Below are 22155 nucleotides of genomic sequence, written 5' to 3'. Positions count from 1 at the left end.
ATTTTCTCTTTTTGAAAAGCTTACCAGGTAAAAGTTTTTATTTGACACACACAAGGCCAATTGAATGTGATTTGTGACAACATTGACTAATTGAGCAGAGAGAAAGAAGCAGAAAAATGAAAGGTTACAGAGACTTAAAAACATGAACTGATTTAACAGTGTATGGTATGTGTGTGTTATGGTACCATGTCATGTAGTGTTTTGTAATGCAGTCCAGGCCCTCAGCACTCAGCAGACTAAATCCCTTCTACAGAGTGAGCCAGACCTGCATTAACACCACGCATTCCCTCTGCTCATCACCACACACACACACACACACGCACACACACACACACACACACACACACACACACACACACACACACACACACACACACACACTTGTTTTACTATCCTTGTGGGGATTAAACAATTGATTACCATTCAAAATCCTATTTTCCCTAACCTTAACCCCTAATTCTAATTCTAACCCATATTTTAACCCTAAACCTAACCCTTTTTCATTGTGGGGACCCTCTTGTCCCCACTTGTCCAAATTGTCCTTGTTTTAATATTTCTTGTGAGGACTTCTGGCCCCCAGAAGGATGGTAAAACCAAAAAACAGACCCACACATTCCCTGGTGTTGCTGTCCCCTTTTATCTTGTACTTTTATAGTGGAGTGCTAGGCCGACTTGCTCAGAGGGAATCTGTTTTCTTGAAATCATGTTATGTGGATAAAAAAAATGTATGTACGGATCTCCCCTACCTAGGGATTGTGCTGTTTATCAATTCGAGTTTAACAAAGGGGTATAAAGGGTTCGCACTAAAATATATGTTGCATAAAGCTTACTTCATTATTCAAGGTTTTAAATGTTTTACTGCATCAGGGATAGCGTACACAGACATTTCAGCTTTACAGCCTTCTACGTTGTCTAGGTAAAATGTTCTTTCATCCAAAACAGCATTTGTAAAGATCAAAAGATGAGCAGCAGGTGCTTCTAATCAGGGTTGTCCCTCATCTGCCAATCAGGGCCCCTCTGGTTTACTTGTATACATATCAGTCACAAAGAGATCCAGAATTATAAGGGATGGGAGAGGGCGCGAAGAACAACTCGCCAATCAATCGCCGCAGGTGTCCGCTCACCTAAATGCGTCACATCAATTCATGTGAATGATGAATCCACCACAAAGGACATCAGGCACAGCCGTTCATAAATATGTGGGGCCAACCTCATAAACAATGTGCAAAATCTGATATGGACAGTGTGTAGCAGTCTAAACGTGGCTTATAAGAAGGAGGTGGAATCTAGTTCTTTGTTTAAACCGTGTGGAGATGGGTAATTGAATGTATATATCCACATGGCTTCTCTTTGGAGTAATGTCACCTCCTCTACGTGAATCTTCCATCCCGACGCAACGCCATTTATTAATAGACGGATTTTGTCCTATAAAGTGTCTCGCGACCCCTGAGGTGATATCTCAACGTCTAATTTGGATTTATGTTCTCCAAGATGTACTTTAAGGTGCGGAGATTATTCTAGATTTCTTTTTTTGCGAAACATAAACGGAACGTTACAGGTTACACAGTGAACCCATCCTTGAACCAGCTGCTACCCCAGTGGACCTCTCCTTCCCATCTTCCTTAGAATGTCAATACTGTGTACTTTCACGACTTCCACGTCAGGTGTAGCTTATGTGATCTGTTATGTAATCTGGCTCCCCCTGTTGTCTCTTTTCAGTAACGGCACGGCCGGGAAGATGAACGGGGCGCTGGAGCATTCGGACCAGCCCGACCCAGACGCCATCAAGATGTTCGTGGGCCAGATCCCTCGCTCCTGGTCAGAGAAGGAGCTGAAGGAGCTGTTTGAGCCCTACGGGGCCGTCTATCAGATCAACATCCTCCGAGACCGCAGCCAGAACCCTCCACAGAGCAAAGGTATGGCAGAGAGACAGTCATACACACACAGACCGAACACACACACACACACACAACAGCCAGAATGCTCAGCCGATCACTAACAGCTTATGCAATCCTACAGAGCAAAAGTAAGGAATAAACACAAAGGCATACTGTACAGTACACATGGATAAAATCCATCAATTCCAGACTGATATTTCTCTGAAACTGGGTCTTTGACACAATACACAATTAATATATACATGTTCATCTCATCTGCGTTTTCCCGATGAACTTGTCAAGTCGGAAAAGAGGCTGCAGAGCCGACAATGAGACAATGCTGCTGCCACATTAGCAGACACACATCAACCACACAGAGAGAGAGAGAGAGAGAGACAACAGAATGCACTGTGATGACAGGCAGCTTGAGGAGACAGTGGGCGGATGGAAGATGTATGGATGAGAGGAGTGTAACGATTGTCGTCGGGAGACGAGGAAGCGGACCAAAACGCAGCTGGGAGCGAATACATGTTTATTTAACACACTAGAATTAAACATGTACACAAAATCAAGGAAAAACTGTCAATACGTTACGTGCTCAAATAACGTTACAGAACAACCCACCGAACCAGGACCAAGCAGCGGGAGGAAAAGGAGCGCGAGAGATGGGCTCGCGAGGGAAAGGAGTTCTGGACCTGGGAGGAGATTATGTCGGGGAAAGGACCCTGGCGGACGGACTCCCAGGTTGAGGAGGAAAAGCCAGCCGGTAGACGGAGTCGCAGGCGGCGGTCGAGGAGGCCCGGAAAACAGCCCCAAGAAAATTTTTTGGGGGGGCTAATGGGGTGGTCCAGAAGGGCAGAGGAAGAGCCCAGACCACTGCTCTCGTGGGGGATGACGGCGGAGGAAGAGAAGGAGATGAGGCGTTTGATTGAGGACCTGCAGAGGGAAGATCTGGAGGAGGAGCCATGGTATGCTGAGTTGCGCGCTGTGTCGCCAGTGCGCCCGCACAGCCTGGTGCGTCCGGTGGACATGCCCAGCACATGCCGTGCTAGGATGGGCATCCAGCCAGGACGAGTGGCTAAACCGGCTCCACGCTTCAGGTCACCAGTGCGTGTTCACAGTCCTGTCTGGCCCGTTCCTGTTCCCCGCACCAAGCCCACGGTGCGTGTACCCAGTCCTGTCCGGCCCGTCCCTGCTCCCCGCACCAAGCCATGGGAAGCGGAGTTGCGCGCTGTGTCGCCAGTGAGCCCGCACAGCCCGGTGCGTCCGGTGGACATGCCCAGCACATGCCGTGCTAGGATGGGCATCCAGCCAGGACGAGTGGCTAAACCGGCTCCACGCTTCAGGTCACCAGTACGTGTTCACAGTCCTGTCTGGCCCGTCCCTACTCCCCGCACCAGGTCAGTGGTGCGTGTCCCCAGTCCTGTCCGGCCCGTCCCTGCTCCCCGCACCAGGTTAGTGGTGCGTGTCCCCAGTCCTGTCCGGCCCGTCCCTGCTCCCCGCACCAGGTTAGTGGTGCATGTCCCCAGTCCGGCCCGGCCCGTCCCTGCTCCCCGCACCAGGTTAGTGGTGCGTGTCCCCAGTCCTGTCCGGCCCGTCCCTGCTCCCCGCGCCAGGTTAGTGGTGCGTGTCCCCAGTCCTGTCCGGCCCATCCCTGTTCCCCGCACCAAGCCCACGGTGCGTGTCCACAGTCCTGTCCGGCCCGTCCCTGTTCCCCGCACCAAGCCCACGGTGCGTGTCCACAGTCCTGTCCGGCCCGTCCCTGTTCCCCGCACCAAGCCCACGGTGTGTGTCCACAGTCCTGTCCGGCCCGTTCCTGTTCCCCGCACCAAGCCCACGGTGCGTGTCCACAGTCCGGCACGGCCCGTGTCTGGTCCACCGGTGCCCAATCCTGTTCCGGTCGACGGCTCCGCTCCGGAGCCTGAGCATGCCGCTCCACAGTGGTCCAGTCCAGGCCAGAGGGGTAGGGCTAGGGTGGAGGCAGGGGGAGAAACACGCCCGGGGCCAGAGCCTCCACCGAGGGTGAGGCGCCCACCCGGGTCCCCCCCCTAATAGACTTTAGGTTGGTGCGCCGGGAGTACGCACCGTTGGAGGGGGGGTACTGTCACGCCCTGACCAGGTGAACTCTGCTATTTTGGTCAGGGTGTGGCATTTCTATGCTTTATTTTCTATGTTTTAGTTATAGCCTTTCTTTGTGTTTTATTTCTATGTTGGGCTCGGGGGTGATTTCCCAATCAGACAGCTGTCGCTTGTGAAGTCTGATTGGGAATCACATTTAAGTTCCTTTTCCCCCACGATGTATGTGGGTTGTTGTCTCGTTATTTGAGCACGTAACGTATTGGCAGTTTTTCCTTGATTTTGTGTACATGTTTAATTCTAGTGTGTTAAATAAACATGTATTCGCTCCCAGCTGCGTTTTGGTCCGTTTTGGTAAAGGCCACTGCAGACACACACCTGTTTATGTCATTTTATTTATCTTCACTAAATCAAGAAATAAAAAGGAAGAATGGAAGAGAAGGAGCAAGAGCTTTCCCTCACCTCCCCATCCCCACAGCATCTCTCTGTTTTGCGCTCTCTTTTCCCTCATCTCCCTCTCCATCCCTCTCTCTCTTTCTGAGTCACAAGCTTCCACAAGCCTTGACACAGCAATTCACCAGTCTGCCAAGGGGAGACAGGGACACACCTAAATCAAATCATTCGGCCTAAACTCACTGTCATGTGCTGTGTGAGTCTGAGTGTATTCATGCTTGTGTGTATCTCTCGCTCTCCCTTTCTCCCTCTCCATCTCTCCACAGCTCCTCCTCTGTCCGTGTCCCTGACCTCTGGATGACTTCTCTTCCTCTTTGTTTCTCCGTAGGAGATGAGGCCAATACGTTGCTCTCGTCAGCCTCTCCTCTCTTCCTCCATTGTGTCTTTCTCTGTCGCTAAGCCCTTGAGTCGTCTTGATTTCTCTGGTTGATGAGTCAAAGTGTGGGAGAGTGTCACTCATAGACACTTTACTTTAAGTAGGGAAAACAGCCTCTCCTCTCTTCCTTGAGACTGTAAACACTCCACAATCTCTCCATCTCTCGCTCTCTCTCTTTGTCTGGCCTGTAAAATGGAGGATTGGATTGAACAGGAAATTGAGTGTTTGATAGAGCTCTGTCTAGGCTTGTATATTCCCAGGCTTTAGGCGCTGTTTTCTCGTTGTTGCATAAGAACTCTCTAGCGCGACATGGCCTTGTCAGAGCCCTCACACACAGTGGAGCCGCAATGGCCCCTCTCGGCTCCACAGTTGCACTGGAGCCAATTCTCATTTCATTGGTGTCAAGGAAAATGTGCCCCTTTCCCCCCGGTCTGTTTAGCTTAAATTAATGACCATATTTTCAGAGTGGTCTCAGACGGTTGAGTGAGTGTGCTCCGTCACCCCTGGCGATCCGGAGGCCGGGTCAGCGGCTCTCTCTTGACTATTACTACAGTAATTTGGATTTGTGGAGTTTTATTTTATATTTTATATTCTCTTTCGCTCTCTCTCGCTCTCTCTCTCTCGCTCTCTCACTCATATATCCATTAATGGTTGATTTACACATACTGTTACTGATGCTTCTAGAAAATGTTTTCCGACATTTTTCATGTAAAAGATGGCACAATGAATACATTTCACATCAGTGAGTTGGTAGACAGTGTTTCCCGTCTGAGTGGTCTTGTTGTCTTTAGATGGTTGTTCTGCAGGAAGGGCAGCTGCTAGGTGAGTCTGGTCCCAGGCCTGGACTCTCTGATGGATGCTGTGTCTGTGTGAACGCTGGCCAGTGCAGTGTGGGCAGTTTAGTTTGGCTGCTGTTGCTTTAATGTGTTAAGAGTCAATAAACAGATGAGTGGAGAGAGCGAGAGAGAATTTGATTTAGCACTGAGAGAGGGGGATGAGAGAGAGAGGGAGGAGAGAGGGCCAGAGGGGTAAACAAAGACAGTGCTCCTCTCTCAACAACAGTTTGCATCCCAGGTTTGTTTGCATCTGTTGTCTAGCCGGGTGTGTACAGCACAGTTGTGAGTGTGTGTGTGTGTGTGTTGGCAGGGGACATACTATGTCATTAATCTTAATGATCGCGCCTGTCCTCATGGAGGACACACAAAATGGGTGTAATGTCTTCATTAGAAAGTTGTATATACTGCACAATTCTCTGGACATGGTGTCTGAAAGAACGACACCTCATATCAGCAACACACACGCTGAAATATAATAATAGCTCACTATATCTGATTGTCCATCACCACTATCCATGTACATCCACTCTGGGGTTTCCCACTGTAGTATCCAGGGGCATCCAGCTCTCCAATGGCACACATTCACCTTTACAAATCTAATTCAACCTCATTCTCCCTCAACGCTGAGGTAACGCTGGGCCAACGCTTTGCCTCCAACACAATTATCTCCTCTAATGGATTCAGTAGAGACCGGGCCGGCCGGAGTCAGAACACTGATTTATTTCATTCTTTCCTTAAGCAGCACAGCCAATTAGATTGCCATAACAAGACATTCGCTGTGTTAGCAGTCTACCCAAGTCCAATTAGTGAGTGACTGCAGGTGGATTTTATAATGGGCTGGGGGGGGGGGGTGAGATGTGTGTATTGGCGTGTGCAGTGCTGGAAGCCTACTGTGTGTTTGGGGTTAGCCAGGGAACAGCGTTTTTGAGGATTTAATTTGGAGCCGTTTCTCCACAGTTAGTTGTGGTGGATTTGTAAAGTGCTGTGTGTCCTAATCTAGTCTGAAGGTACAGTGGACATGAGGAGATATTGCCAGTCAAAGATCCAATCTTCTCAACACAGGCCACTGTGGCTGAATGTACCTCCCAACCCTCTTCTCTCACTCTCTTCCCCCTCTATCAATCCACTCCTCTCCTGCTTTATTGAGTATGATCTATTTCTCTCTCACACACACACACACACACACACACACACACACGGCGTATAGTGTTCTCCCGTGTAGCCACTCTAACCAGAGGGTGGTGTGGTCAGTAATTGCAGCAGCAGAGTTAATTAATGTAGGTCAGAGGCTGGGGTGAGGGGGGTCTTCCTGGGTGCTGGGGCCCAGTGAAGAGTGCCCTCTAACCCCCCTCCCTCACATTCAGCTCCTCCATCTAGCTCTGCACAACCAGATTAGTGCTGTTCAGTTTTCTCTCCATCTCTATTGCTCTGTCTCCTCTATCCCCTCTATCCCCTCCATGTTAATAAACCATGCTAACATTCTGTTCCTCGTTTGCTGCACTCAATCTGCAATCTGACGAAATCGTTCCACTCTTTTTCACCCTCCCTCCCTTCCTCCATGCCAGTCCTCTCTTCTCTTACCCCTCTCCTTCCATCCGTGCCTCTTCACCCCCTCTTCTCTCATCCCTTTTATTTTTCCTCTCCCCTCTCTCTACCCCCCCCCCCCTCTCTGTCTACTGTGATGGTGTGGACCTGTGGTTGTGGATGTTGTTATTGACAGTGTGAGAAGGGCACAGGTTTTTTGTGCAGTCAAAAGGCTCCTTCAGTAGATATAAAGCATTTATGAACACCGTCTCTCTACTAATCTCTATTCCTCTCACTGGCTGCTCTCTACTCCCCCTCCCTGCATTATGCGCATGTGTGTGTATATATATATATATTCTTTCTCCTCTGTGTGTTTTGTGCATGCCTGCATGTGTGTGTGTATATTTTCTTTCTCTGTGTGTTTTGTGCATGCCTGTGTGTATGTCTAGTGTAGCGTGTGTGGTGTATTCTATGCCTTGTTGGCCTTCATATAAATGTTGAGAGGGAGAGAGGCTATTCACAATACCCTCCGTGTTGTAGTACTCCAGACTGCTCTCCAGACCAGATATTGAGTGTCTCGGTCTTGTCTTGGTGTCGGATACATTTGTACTCGGTCTTGAATCTGTCTAGGACAGTGAGGACTCGTAATTTTTCCCCGAGACCAGCGTAGTAGAAACACCTCCAGTCAGCACATAAAACCGCTTCACCAGGCCAAATATATACACTCCTTTCTGGAAACATTAAGACAGTATGTTAACAGTCTTTACATCTATTATAGACATGTTTCTACAGTGGTGAACCTATAGGTCTTCAGTGTGTGACAGGTTAGTACAGTGATGAACCTATAGGTCTTCAGTGTGTGACAGGTTAGTACAGTGGTGAACCTATAGGTCTTCAGTGTGTGACAGGTTAGTACAGTGGTGAACCTATAGGTCTTCAGTGTGTGACAGGTTAGTACAGTGGTGAACCTATAGGTCTTCAGTGTGTGACAGGTTAGTACAGTGGTGAACCTATAGGTCTTCAGTGTGTGACAGGTTAGTACAGTGGTGAACCTATAGGTCTTCAGTGTGTGACAGGTTAGTACAGTGGTGAACCTATAGGTCTTCAGTGTGTGACAGGTTGGTACAGTGGTGAACCTATAGGTCTTCAGTGTGTGACAGGTTGGTACAGTGGTGAACCTATAGGTCTTCAGTGTGTGACAGGTTAGTACAGTGGTGAACCTATAGGTCTTCAGTGTGTGACAGGTTAGTTCAGTGGTGAACCTATAGGTCTTCAGTGTGTGACAGGTTAGTACAGTGGTGAACCTATAGGTCTTCAGTGTGTGACAGGTTAGTACAGTGGTGAACCTATAGGTCTTCAGTGTGTGACAGGTTAGTACAGTGGTGAACCTATAGGTCTTCAGTGTGTGACAGGTTAGTACAGTGGTGAACCTATAGGTCTTCAGTTTGACAGGTTAGTACAGTGGTGAACCTATAGGTCTTCAGTGTGTGACAGGTTAGTACAGTGGTGAACCTATAGGTCTTCAGTGTGTGACAGGTTAGTACAGTGGTGAACCTATAGGTCTTCAGTGTGTGACAGGTTAGTACAGTGGTGAACCTATAGGTCTTCAGTGTGTGACAGGTTAGTACAGTGGTGAACCTATAGGTCTTCAGTGTGTGACAGGTTAGTACAGTGGTGAACCTATAGGTCTTCAGTTTGACAGGTTAGTACAGTGGTGAACCTATAGGTCTTCAGTGTGTGACAGGTTAGTACAGTGGTGAACCTATAGGTCTTCAGTGTGACAGGTTAGTACAGTGGTGAACCTATAGGTCTTCAGTGTGACAGGTTAGTACAGTGGTGAACCTATAGGTCTTCAGTGTGTGACAGGTTAGTACAGTGGTGAACCTATAGGTCTTCAGTTTGACAGGTTAGTACAGTGGTGAACCTATAGGTCTTCAGTGTGTGACAGGTTAGTACAGTGGTGAACCTATAGGCCTTCAGTGTGTGACAGGTTAGTACAGTGGTGAACCTATAGGTCTTCAGTGTGTGACAGGTTAGTACAGTGGTGAACCTATAGGTCTTCAGTGTGACAGGTTAGTACAGTGGTGAACCTATAGGTCTTCAGTGTGACAGGTTAGTACAGTGGTGAACCTATAGGTCTTCAGTGTGTGACAGGTTAGTACAGTGGTGAACCTATAGGTCTTCAGTGTGTGACAGGTTGGTACAGTGGTGAACCTATAGGTCTTCAGTGTGTGACAGGTTAGTACAGTGGTGAACCTATAGGTCTTCAGTGTGACAGGTTAGTACAGTGGTGAACCTATAGGTCTTCAGTGTGTGACAGGTTAGTACAGTGGTGAACCTATAGGTCTTCAGTGTGTGACAGGTTAGTACAGTGGTGAACCTATAGGTCTTCAGTTTGACAGGTTAGTACAGTGGTGAACCTATAGGTCTTCAGTGTGTGACAGGTTAGTACAGTGGTGAACCTATAGGTCTTCAGTGTGTGACAGGTTAGTACAGTGGTGAACCTATAGGTCTTCAGTTTGACAGGTTAGTACAGTGGTGAACCTATAGGTCTTCAGTGTGTGACAGGTTATTACAGTGGTGAACCTATAGGTCTTCAGTGTGTGACAGGTTAGTACAGTGGTGAACCTATAGGTCTTCAGTTTGACAGGTTAGTACAGTGGTGAACCTATAGGTCTTCAGTGTGTGACAGGTTATTACAGTGGTGAACCTATAGGTCTTCAGTGTGTGACAGGTTAGTACAGTGGTGAACCTATAGGTCTTCAGTGTGTGACAGGTTAGTACAGTGGTGAACCTATAGGTCTTCAGTGTGTGACAGGTTAGCACAGTGGTGAACCTATAGGCCTTCAGTGTGTGACAGGTTAGTACAGTGGTGAACCTATAGGTCTTCAGTGTGTGACAGGTTAGTACAGTGGTGAACCTATAGGTCTTCAGTGTGACAGGTTAGTACAGTGGTGAACCTATAGACCTTCAGTGTGTGACAGGTTAGTACAGTGGTGAACCTATAGGTCTTCAGTGTGTGACAGGTTGGTACAGTGGTGAACCTATAGGTCTTCAGTGTGTGACAGGTTAGTACAGCGGTGAACCTATAGGTCTTCAGTGTGACAGGTTAGTACAGCGGTGAACCTATAGGTCTTCAGTGTGACAGGTTAGTACAGCGGTGAACCTATAGGTCTTCAGTGTGACAGGTTAGTACAGCGGTGAACCTATAGGTCTTCAGTGTGTGACAGGTTAGTACAGTGGTGAACCTATAGGTCTTCAGTGTGTGACAGGTTAGTACAGTGGTGAACCTATAGGTCTTCAGTGTGACAGGTTAGTACAGTGGTGAACCTATAGGTCTTCAGTGTGTGACAGGTTAGTACAGTGGTGAACCTATAGGTCTTCAGTGTGTGACAGGTTAGTACAGTGGTGAACCTATAGGTCTTCATTGTGACAGGTTAGTACAGTGGTGAACCTATAGGTCTTCAGTGTGTGACAGGTTAGTACAGTGGTGAACCTATAGGTCTTCAGTGTGTGACAGGTTAGTACAGTGGTGAACCTATAGGTCTTCAGTGTGTGACAGGTTAGTACACTGGTGAACCTATAGGTCTTCAGTGTGTGACAGGTTAGTACAGTGGTGAACCTATAGGTCTTCAGTGTGTGACAGGTTAGTACAGTGGTGAACCTATAGGTCTTCAGTTTGACAGGTTAGTACAGTGGTGAACCTATAGGTCTTCAGTGTGACAGGTTAGTACAGTGGTGAACCTATAGGTCTTCAGTGTGTGACAGGTTAGTACAGTGGTGAACCTATAGGTCTTCAGTGTGTGACAGGTTAGTACAGTGGTGAACCTATAGGTCTTCAGTGTGTGACAGGTTAGTACAGTGGTGAACCTATAGGTCTTCAGTGTGACAGGTTAGTACAGTGGTGAACCTATAGGTCTTCAGTGTGACAGGTTAGTACAGTGGTGAACCTATAGGTCTTCAGTGTGTGTGTGACAGGTTAGTACAGTGGTGAACCTATAGGTCTTCAGTGTGCGACAGGTTAGTACAGTGGTGAACCTATAGGCCTTCAGTGTGTGACAGGTTAGTACAGTGGTGAACCTATAGGTCTTCAGTGTGTGACAGGTTAGTACAGTGGTGAACCTATAGGTCTTCAGTGTGTGACAGGTTAGTACAGTGGTGAACCTATAGGTCTTCAGTGTGTGACAGGTTAGTACAGTGGTGAACCTATAGGTCTTCAGTGTGTGACAGGTTAGTACAGTGGTGAACCTATAGGTCTTCAGTGTGTGACAGGTTAGTACAGTGGTGAACCTATAGGTCTTCAGTGTGTGACAGGTTAGTACAGTGTGAACCTATAGGTCTTCAGTGTGACAGGTTAGTACAGTGGTGAACCTATAGGTCTTCAGTGTGACAGGTTAGTACAGTGGTGAACCTATAGGTCTTCAGTGTGTGACAGGTTAGTACAGTGGTGAACCTATAGGTCTTCAGTGTGTGTGACAGGTTAGTACAGTGGTGAACCTATAGGTCTTCAGTGTGTGACAGGTTAGTACAGTGGTGAACCTATAGGTCTTCAGTGTGTGACAGGTTAGTACAGTGGTGAACCTATAGGTCTTCAGTGTGTGACAGGTTGGTACAGTGGTGAACCTATAGGTCTTCACTGTGACAGGTTAGTACAGTGGTGAACCTATAGGTCTTCAGTGTGACAGGTTAGTACAGTGGTGAACCTATAGGTCTTCAGTGTGTGTGTGTGACAGGTTAGTACAGTGGTGAACCTATAGGTCTTCAGTGTGTGTGTGACAGGTTATTACAGTGGTGAACCTATATGTCTTCAGTGTGTGACAGGTTAGTACAGTGGTGAACCTATAGGTCTTCAGTGTGACAGGTTAGTACAGTGGTGAACCTATAGGTCTTCAGTGTGACAGGTTAGTACAGTGGTGAACCTATAGGTCTTCAGTGTGTGACAGGTTAGTACAGTGGTGAACCTATAGGTCTTCAGTGTGTGTGACAGGTTAGTACAGTGGTGAACCTATAGGTCTTCAGTGTGTGACAGGTTAGTACAGTGGTGAACCTATAGGTCTTCAGTGTGTGACAGGTTAGTACAGTGGTGAACCTATAGGTCTTCAGCGTGTGACAGGTTAGTACAGTGGTGAACCTATAGGTCTTCAGTGTGTGACAGGTTAGTACAGTGGTGAACCTATAGGTCTTCAGTGTGTGACAGGTTAGTACAGTGGTGAACCTATAGGTCTTCAGTGTGAGACAGGTTAGTACAGTGGTGAACCTATAGGTCTTCAGTGTGTGACAGGTTAGTACAGTGGTGAACCTGTAGGTCTTCAGTGTGTGACAGGTTAGTACAGTGGTGAACCTATAGGTCTTCAGTGTGACAGGTTAGTACAGTGGTGAACCTATAGGTCTTCAGTGTGTGACAGGTTAGTACAGTGGTGAACCTATAGGTCTTCAGTGTGTGACAGGTTAGTACAGTGGTGAACCTATAGGTCTTCAGTGTGTGACAGGTTAGTACAGTGGTGAACCTGTAGGTCTTCAGTGTGTGACAGGTTAGTACAGTGGTGAACCTATAGGTCTTCAGTGTGACAGGTTAGTACAGTGGTGAACCTATAGGTCTTCAGTGTGTGTGTGACAGGTTAGTACAGTGGTGAACCTATAGGTCTTCAGTGTGCGACAGGTTAGTACAGTGGTGAACCTATAGGCCTTCAGTGTGTGACAGGTTAGTACAGTGGTGAACCTATAGGTCTTCAGTGTGTGACAGGTTAGTACAGTGGTGAACCTATAGGTCTTCAGTGTGTGACAGGTTAGTACAGTGGTGAACCTATAGGTCTTCAGTGTGTGACAGGTTAGTACAGTGGTGAACCTATAGGTCTTCAGTGTGTGACAGGTTAGTACAGTGGTGAACCTATAGGTCTTCAGTGTGTGACAGGTTAGTACAGTGGTGAACCTATAGGTCTTCAGTGTGTGACAGGTTAGTACAGTGGTGAACCTATAGGTCTTCAGTGTGTGACAGGTTAGTACAGTGGTGAACCTATAGGTCTTCAGTGTGACAGGTTAGTACAGTGGTGAACCTATAGGTCTTCAGTGTGTGACAGGTTAGTACAGTGGTGAACCTATAGGTCTTCAGTGTGTGACAGGTTAGTACAGTGGTGAACCTATAGGTCTTCAGTGTGTGACAGGTTAGTACAGTGGTGAACCTATAGGTCTTCAGTGTGTGACAGGTTAGTACAGTGGTGAACCTATTGGTCTTCAGTGTGTGACAGGTTAGTACAGTGGTGAACCTATAGGTCTTCAGTGTGTGACAGGTTGGTACAGTGGTGAACCTATAGGTCTTCACTGTGACAGGTTAGTACAGTGGTGAACCTATAGGTCTTCAGTGTGACAGGTTAGTACAGTGGTGAACCTATAGGTCTTCAGTGTGTGTGTGTGACAGGTTAGTACAGTGGTGAACCTATAGGTCTTCAGTGTGTGTGTGACAGGTTATTACAGTGGTGAACCTATATGTCTTCAGTGTGTGACAGGTTAGTACAGTGGTGAACCTATAGGTCTTCAGTGTGACAGGTTAGTACAGTGGTGAACCTATAGGTCTTCAGTGTGACAGGTTAGTACAGTGGTGAACCTATAGGTCTTCAGTGTGTGACAGGTTAGTACAGTGGTGAACCTATAGGTCTTCAGTGTGTGTGACAGGTTAGTACAGTGGTGAACCTATAGGTCTTCAGTGTGTGACAGGTTAGTACAGTGGTGAACCTATTGGTCTTCAGTGTGTGACAGGTTAGTACAGTGGTGAACCTATAGGTCTTCAGTGTGTGACAGGTTGGTACAGTGGTGAACCTATAGGTCTTCACTGTGACAGGTTAGTACAGTGGTGAACCTATAGGTCTTCAGTGTGACAGGTTAGTACAGTGGTGAACCTATAGGTCTTCAGTGTGTGTGTGTGACAGGTTAGTACAGTGGTGAACCTATAGGTCTTCAGTGTGTGTGTGACAGGTTATTACAGTGGTGAACCTATATGTCTTCAGTGTGTGACAGGTTAGTACAGTGGTGAACCTATAGGTCTTCAGTGTGACAGGTTAGTACAGTGGTGAACCTATAGGTCTTCAGTGTGTGTGTGTGACAGGTTAGTACAGTGGTGAACCTATAGGTCTTCAGTGTGTGTGTGACAGGTTATTACAGTGGTGAACCTATATGTCTTCAGTGTGTGACAGGTTAGTACAGTGGTGAACCTATAGGTCTTCAGTTTGACAGGTTAGTACAGTGGTGAACCTATAGGTCTTCAGTGTGACAGGTTAGTACAGTGGTGAACCTATAGGTCTTCAGTGTGTGACAGGTTAGTACAGTGGTGAACCTATAGGTCTTCAGTGTGTGACAGGTTAGTACAGTGGTGAACCTATAGGTCTTCAGTGTGTGACAGGTTAGTACAGTGGTGAACCTATAGGTCTTCAGTGTGACAGGTTAGTACAGTGGTGAACCTATAGGTCTTCAGTGTGACAGGTTAGTACAGTGGTGAACCTATAGGTCTTCAGTGTGTGACAGGTTAGTACAGTGGTGAACCTATAGGTCTTCAGTGTGACAGGTTAGTACAGTGGTGAACCTATAGGTCTTCAGTGTGACAGGTTAGTACAGTGGTGAACCTATAGGTCTTCAGTGTGTGACAGGTTAGTACAGTGGTGAACCTATAGGTCTTCAGTGTGTGTGACAGGTTAGTACAGTGGTGAACCTATAGGTCTTCAGTGTGTGACAGGTTAGTACAGTGGTGAACCTATAGGTCTTCAGTGTGTGACAGGTTAGTACAGTGGTGAACCTATAGGTCTTCAGTGTGTGACAGGTTGGTACAGTGGTGAACCTATAGGTCTTCACTGTGACAGGTTAGTACAGTGGTGAACCTATAGGTCTTCAGTGTGACAGGTTAGTACAGTGGTGAACCTATAGGTCTTCAGTGTGTGTGTGTGACAGGTTAGTACAGTGGTGAACCTATAGGTCTTCAGTGTGTGTGTGACAGGTTATTACAGTGGTGAACCTATATGTCTTCAGTGTGTGACAGGTTAGTACAGTGGTGAACCTATAGGTCTTCAGTTTGACAGGTTAGTACAGTGGTGAACCTATAGGTCTTCAGTGTGACAGGTTAGTACAGTGGTGAACCTATAGGTCTTCAGTGTGTGACAGGTTAGTACAGTGGTGAACCTATAGGTCTTCAGTGTGTGACAGGTTAGTACAGTGGTGAACCTATAGGTCTTCAGTGTGTGACAGGTTAGTACAGTGGTGAACCTATAGGTCTTCAGTGTGACAGGTTAGTACAGTGGTGAACCTATAGGTCTTCAGTGTGACAGGTTAGTACAGTGGTGAACCTATAGGTCTTCAGTGTGACAGGTTAGTACAGTGGTGAACCTATAGGTCTTCAGTGTGACAGGTTAGTACAGTGGTGAACCTATAGGTCTTCAGTGTGACAGGTTAGTACAGTGGTGAACCTATAGGTCTTCAGTGTGTGACAGGTTAGTACAGTGGTGAACCTATAGGTCTTCAGTGTGTGACAGGTTAGTACAGTGGTGAACCTATAGGTCTTCAGTGTGTGACAGGTTAGTACAGTGGTGAACCTATAGGTCTTCAGTGTGTGACAGGTTAGTACAGTGGTGAACCTATAGGTCTTCAGTGTGTGACAGGTTAGTACAGTGGTGAACCTATAGGTCTTCAGTGTGTGACAGGTTAGTACAGTGGTGAACCTATAGGTCTTCAGTGTGACAGGTTAGTACAGTGGTGAACCTATAGGTCTTCAGTGTGTGACAGGTTAGTACAGTGGTGAACCTGTAGGTCTTCAGTGTGTGACAGGTTAGTACAGTGGTGAACCTATAGGTCTTCAGTGTGACAGGTTAGTACAGTGGTGAACCTATAGGTCTTCAGTGTGTGTGTGACAGGTTAGTACAGTGGTGAACCTATAGGTCTTCAGTGTGTGACAGGTTAGTACAGTGGTGAACCTATAGGCCTTCAGTGTGTGACAGGTTAGTACAGTGGTGAACCTATAGGTCTTCAGTGTGTGACAGGTTAGTACAGTGGTGAACCTATAGGTCTTCAGTGTGTGACAGGTTAGTACAGTGGTGAACCTATAGGTCTTCAGTGTGACAGGTTAGTACAGTGGTGAACCTATAGGTCTTCAGTGTGACAGGTTAGTACAGTGGTGAACCTATAGGTCTTCAGTGTGTGACAGGTTAGTAGAGTGGTGAACCTATAGGTCTTCAGTGTGACAGGTTAGTACAGTGGTGAACCTATAGGTCTTCAGTGTGACAGGTTAGTACAGTGGTGAACCTATAGGTCTTCAGTGTGACAGGTTAGTACAGTGGTGAACCTATAGGTCTTCAGTGTGTGACAGGTTAGTACAGTGGTGAACCTATAGGTCTTCAGTGTGTGACAGGTTAGTACAGTGGTGAACCTATAGGTCTTCAGTGTGTGACAGGTTAGTACAGTGGTGAACCTATAGGTCTTCAGTGTGACAGGTTAGTACAGTGGTGAACCTATAGGTCTTCAGTGTGTGACAGGTTAGTACAGTGGTGAACCTATAGGTCTTCAGTGTGTGACAGGTTAGTACAGTGGTGAACCTATAGGTCTTCAGTGTGACAGGTTAGTACAGTGGTGAACCTATAGGTCTTCAGTGTGTGACAGGTTAGTACAGTGGTGAACCTGTAGGTCTTCAGTGTGTGACAGGTTAGTACAGTGGTGAACCTATAGGTCTTCAGTGTGACAGGTTAGTACAGTGGTGAACCTATAGGTCTTCAGTGTGTGTGTGACAGGTTAGTACAGTGGTGAACCTATAGGCCTTCAGTGTGTGACAGGTTAGTACAGTGGTGAACCTATAGGTCTTCAGTGTGTGACAGGTTAGTACAGTGGTGAACCTATAGGTCTTCAGTGTGTGACAGGTTAGTACAGTGGTGAACCTATAGGTCTTCAGTGTGTGACAGGTTAGTACAGTGGTGAACCTATAGGTCTTCAGTGTGTGACAGGTTAGTACAGTGGTGAACCTATAGGTCTTCAGTGTGTGACAGGTTAGTACAGTGGTGAACCTATAGGTCTTCAGTGTGACAGGTTAGTACAGTGGTGAACCTATAGGTCTTCAGTGTGACAGGTTAGTACAGTGGTGAACCTATAGGTCTTCAGTGTGTGACAGGTTAGTACAGTGGTGAACCTATAGGTCTTCAGTGTGTGTGACAGGTTAGTACAGTGGTGAACCTATAGGTCTTCAGTGTGTGACAGGTTAGTACAGTGGTGAACCTATAGGTCTTCAGTGTGACAGGTTAGTACAGTGGTGAACCTATAGGTCTTCAGTGTGTGTGTGTGACAGGTTAGTACAGTGGTGAACCTATAGGTCTTCAGTGTGTGTGTGACAGGTTATTACAGTGGTGAACCTATAGGTCTTCAGTGTGTGACAGGTTAGTACAGTGGTGAACCTATAGGCCTTCAGTGTGTGACAGGTTAGTACAGTGGTGAACCTATAGGTCTTCAGTGTGACAGGTTAGTACAGTGGTGAACCTATAGGTCTTCAGTGTGTGACAGGTTAGTAGAGTGGTGAACCTATAGGTATTCAGTGTGTGACAGGTTAGTACAGTGGTGAACCTATAGGTCTTCAGTGTGTGTGTGACAGGTTAGTACAGTGGTGAACCTATAGGTCTTCAGTGTGTGACAGGTTAGTACAGTGGTGAACCTATAGGCCTTCAGTGTGTGACAGGTTAGTACAGTGGTGAACCTATAGGTCTTCAGTGTGTGACAGGTTAGTACAGTGGTGAACCTATAGGTCTTCAGTGTGTGACAGGTTAGTACAGTGGTGAACCTATAGGTCCTTCAGTGTGTGACAGGTTAGTACAGTGGTGAACCTATAGGTCTTCAGTGTGTGACAGGTTAGTACAGTGGTGAACCTATAGGTCTTCAGTGTGTGACAGGTTAGTACAGTGGTGAACCTATAGGTCTTCAGTGTGACAGGTTAGTACAGTGGTGAACCTATAGGTCTTCAGTGTGTGACAGGTTAGTACAGTGGTGAACCTATAGGTCTTCAGTGTGTGTGACAGGTTAGTACAGTGGTGAACCTATAGGTCTTCAGTGTGTGACAGGTTAGTACAGTGGTGAACCTATAGGTCTTCAGTGTGTGACAGGTTAGTACAGTGGTGAACCTATAGGTCTTCAGTGTGTGACAGGTTGGTACAGTGGTGAACCTATAGGTCTTCAGTGTGACAGGTTAGTACAGTGGTGAACCTATAGGTCTTCAGTGTGTGTGTGTGACAGGTTAGTACAGTGGTGAACCTATAGGTCTTCAGTGTGTGTGTGACAGGTTATTACAGTGGTGAACCTATAGGTCTTCAGTGTGTGACAGGTTAGTACAGTGGTGAACCTATAGGTCTTCAGTTTGACAGGTTAGTACAGTGGTGAACCTATAGGTCTTCAGTGTGTGTGACAGGTTAGTACAGTGGTGAACCTATAGGTCTTCAGTGTGTGACAGGTTAGTACAGTGGTGAACCTATAGGTCTTCAGTGTGTGACAGGTTAGTACATTGGTGAACCTATAGGTCTTCAGTGTGTGACAGGTTAGTACAGTGGTGAACCTATAGGTCTTCAGTGTGACAGGTTAGTACAGTGGTGAACCTATAGGTCTTCAGTGTGACAGGTTAGTACAGTGGTGAACCTATAGGTCTTCAGTGTGTGACAGGTTAGTACAGTGGTGAACCTATAGGTCTTCAGTGTGACAGGTTAGTACAGTGGTGAACCTATAGGTCTTCATGTGTGACAGGTTAGTACAGTGGTGAACCTATAGGTCTTCAGTGTGTGACAGGTTAGTACAGTGGTGAACCTATAGGTCTTCAGTGTGTGACAGGTTAGTACAGTGGTGAACCTATAGGTCTTCAGGGTGTGACAAGTTAGTACAGTGGTGAACCTATAGGTCTTCAGTGTGACAGGTTAGTACAGTGGTGAACCTATAGGTCTTCAGTGTGTGACAGGTTAGTACAGTGGTGAACCTGTAGGTCTTCAGTGTGTGAAAGGTTAGTACAGTGGTGAACCTATAGGTCTTCAGTGTGACAGGTTAGTACAGTGGTGAACCTATAGGTCTTCAGTGTGTGTGTGACAGGTTAGTACAGTGGTGAACCTATAGGTCTTCAGTGTGTGACAGGTTAGTACAGTGGTGAACCTATAGGCCTTCAGTGTGTGACAGGTTAGTACAGTGGTGAACCTATAGGTCTTCAGTGTGTGACAGGTTAGTACAGTGGTGAACCTATAGGTCTTCAGTGTGTGACAGGTTAGTACAGTGGTGAACCTATAGGTCTTCAGTGTGTGACAGGTTAGTACAGTGGTGAACCTATAGGTCTTCAGTGTGTGACAGGTTAGTACAGTGGTGAACCTATAGGTCTTCAGTGTGTGACAGGTTAGTACAGTGGTGAACCTATAGGTCTTCAGTGTGACAGGTTAGTACAGTGGTGAACCTATAGGTCTTCAGTGTGACAGGTTAGTACAGTGGTGAACCTATAGGTCTTCAGTGTGTGACAGGTTAGTACAGTGGTGGAACCTATAGGTCTTCAGTGTGTGACAGGTTAGTACAGTGGTGAACCTATAGGTCTTCAGTGTGTGACAGGTTGGTACAGTGGTGAACCTATAGGTCTTCAGTGTGACAGGTTAGTACAGTGGTGAACCTATAGGTCTTCAGTGTGTGTGTGTGACAGGTTAGTACAGTGGTGAACCTATAGGTCTTCAGTGTGTGTGTGACAGGTTATTACAGTGGTGAACCTATAGGTCTTCAGTGTGTGACAGGTTAGTACAGTGGTGAACCTATAGGTCTTCAGTTTGACAGGTTAGTACAGTGGTGAACCTATAGGTCTTCAGTGTGACAGGTTAGTACAGTGGTGAACCTATAGGTCTTCAGTGTGTGACAGGTTAGTACAGTGGTGAACCTATAGGTCTTCAGTGTGTGACAGGTTAGTACATTGGTGAACCTATAGGTCTTCAGTGTGTGACAGGTTAGTACAGTGGTGAACCTATAGGTCTTCAGTGTGACAGGTTAGTACAGTGGTGAACCTATAGGTCTTCAGTGGTGACAGGTTAGTACAGTGGTGAACCTATAGGTCTTCAGTGTGTGACAGGTTAGTACAGTGGTGAACCTATAGGTCTTCAGTGTGACAGGTTAGTACAGTGGTGAACCTATAGGTCTTCAGTGTGTGACAGGTTAGTACAGTGGTGAACCTATAGGTCTTCAGTGTGACAGGTTAGTACAGTGGTGAACCTATAGGTCTTCAGTGTGTGACAGGTTAGTACAGTGGTGAACCTGTAGGTCTTCAGTGTGTGAAAGGTTAGTACAGTGGTGAACCTATAGGTCTTCAGTGTGACAGGTTAGTACAGTGGTGAACCTATAGGTCTTCAGTGTGTGTGTGACAGGTTAGTACAGTGGTGAACCTATAGGTCTTCAGTGTGTGACAGGTTAGTACAGTGGTGAACCTATAGGCCTTCAGTGTGTGACAGGTTAGTACAGTGGTGAACCTATAGGTCTTCAGTGTGTGACAGGTTAGTACAGTGGTGAACCTATAGGTCTTCAGTGTGTGACAGGTTAGTACAGTGGTGAACCTATAGGTCTTCAGTGTGTGACAGGTTAGTACAGTGGGTGAACCTATAGGTCTTCAGTGTGTGACAGGTTAGTACAGTGTGAACCTATAGGTCTTCAGTGTGTGACAGGTTAGTACAGTGGTGAACCTATAGGTCTTCAGTGTGACAGGTTAGTACAGTGGTGAACCTATAGGTCTTCAGTGTGACAGGTTAGTACAGTGGTGAACCTATAGGTCTTCAGTGTGTGACAGGTTAGTACAGTGGGTGAACCTATAGGTCTTCATGTGTGTGACAGGTTAGTACAGGTGGGAACCTATAGGTCTTCAGTGTGTGACAGGTTAGTACAGTGGTGAACCTATAGGTCTTCAGTGTGTGACAGGTTAGTACAGTGGTGAACCTATAGGTCTTCAGTGTGTGACAGGTTAGTACAGTGGTGAACCTATAGGTCTTCAGCTGTGTGACAGGTTAGTACAGTGGTGAACCTATAGGTCTTCAGTGTGACAGGTTAGTACAGTGGTGAACCTATAGGTCTCATGTGTGTGTGTGACAGGTTAGTACAGTGGTGAACCTATAGGTCTTCAGTGTGTGTGTGACAGGTTAGTACAGTGGTGAACCTATAGGTCTTCAGTGTGTGTGTGTGACAGGTTAGTACAGTGGTGAACCTATAGGTCTTCAGTGTGTGACAGGTTAGTACAGTGGTGAACCTATAGGTCTTCAGTGTGTGCAGGTTAGTACAGTGGTGAACCTATAGGTCTTCACAGTGGTGAACCTATAGTCTTCTTCAGTGTGTGACAGGTTGGTACATGTGGTGAACCTATAGGTCTTCAGTGTGTGACAGGTTAGTACAGTGGTGAACCTATAGGCTCTTCAGTGTGTGACAGGTCTAGTACAGTGGTGACCTATAGGTCTTCAATGTGTGGTGTGACAGGTTAGTTACAGTGAGTGAACCTATAGGTCTTCAGTGTAGTGTGTGACAGGTTATTACAAGTGGTGAACCTATAGGTCTTCAGTGTGTGAACAGGTTAGTACAGGGGTGATGAACCTATAGGCCCTTCAGTGGTGTGACAGTTTAGTACAGTGGTGAACCGTATGGCCTTCAGTGTGTGACAGGTATATGTACACAGTGGTGAACCTATAGGTCCTTCAGTGTGTGACAGGGTTAGTACAGTGGTGAAACTATAGTCTTCAGTGTGACAGGTTATGTACAGTGGTGAAACTATAGGTCTCAGTGTGTGACAGGTTAGGTACAGTGGTGAACCTATAGGTCTTCAGTGTGTGGTGACAAGGTTTAGTACAGTGGTGAACCTATAGGTCTTCAGTGGTGACAGGTTAGTACAGTGGTGAACCTATAGGTCTTCAGTTTGACAGGTTAGTACAGTGGTGAACCTATAGGTCTTCAGTGTGACAGGTTAGTACAGTGGTGAACCTATAGGTCTTCAGTGTGACAGGTTAGTACAGTGGTGAACCTA

At 46.7% G+C, this 22155-nt stretch overlaps 1 protein-coding gene across 22 annotated transcripts in view; it reads left to right on the top strand.

The window, feature by feature from the left end:
• The window catches only part of LOC115180474 (CUGBP Elav-like family member 2), a 164279-nt gene that overhangs the window by 72083 nt on the left and 70041 nt on the right, over window positions 1-22155 (top strand). For all 22 annotated transcript variants that reach the window (XM_029742587.1, XM_029742578.1, XM_029742575.1 and 19 more), the window contains exon 2: window positions 1720-1916. In XM_029742587.1, the coding sequence (XP_029598447.1) occupies window positions 1739-1916 (178 nt within the window). In that variant the 5' untranslated portion in view covers window positions 1720-1738. The remainder of the gene's footprint in view (window positions 1-1719; window positions 1917-22155) is intronic.

Source organism: Salmo trutta, chromosome 40 (genome assembly GCF_901001165.1).
Source record: "Salmo trutta chromosome 40, fSalTru1.1, whole genome shotgun sequence".
NCBI lineage: Eukaryota > Metazoa > Chordata > Actinopteri > Salmoniformes > Salmonidae > Salmo > Salmo trutta.
The sequence above is the reverse complement of the archived record's forward strand: the minus strand, read 5'-3'. Positions and strand labels throughout refer to the sequence as shown.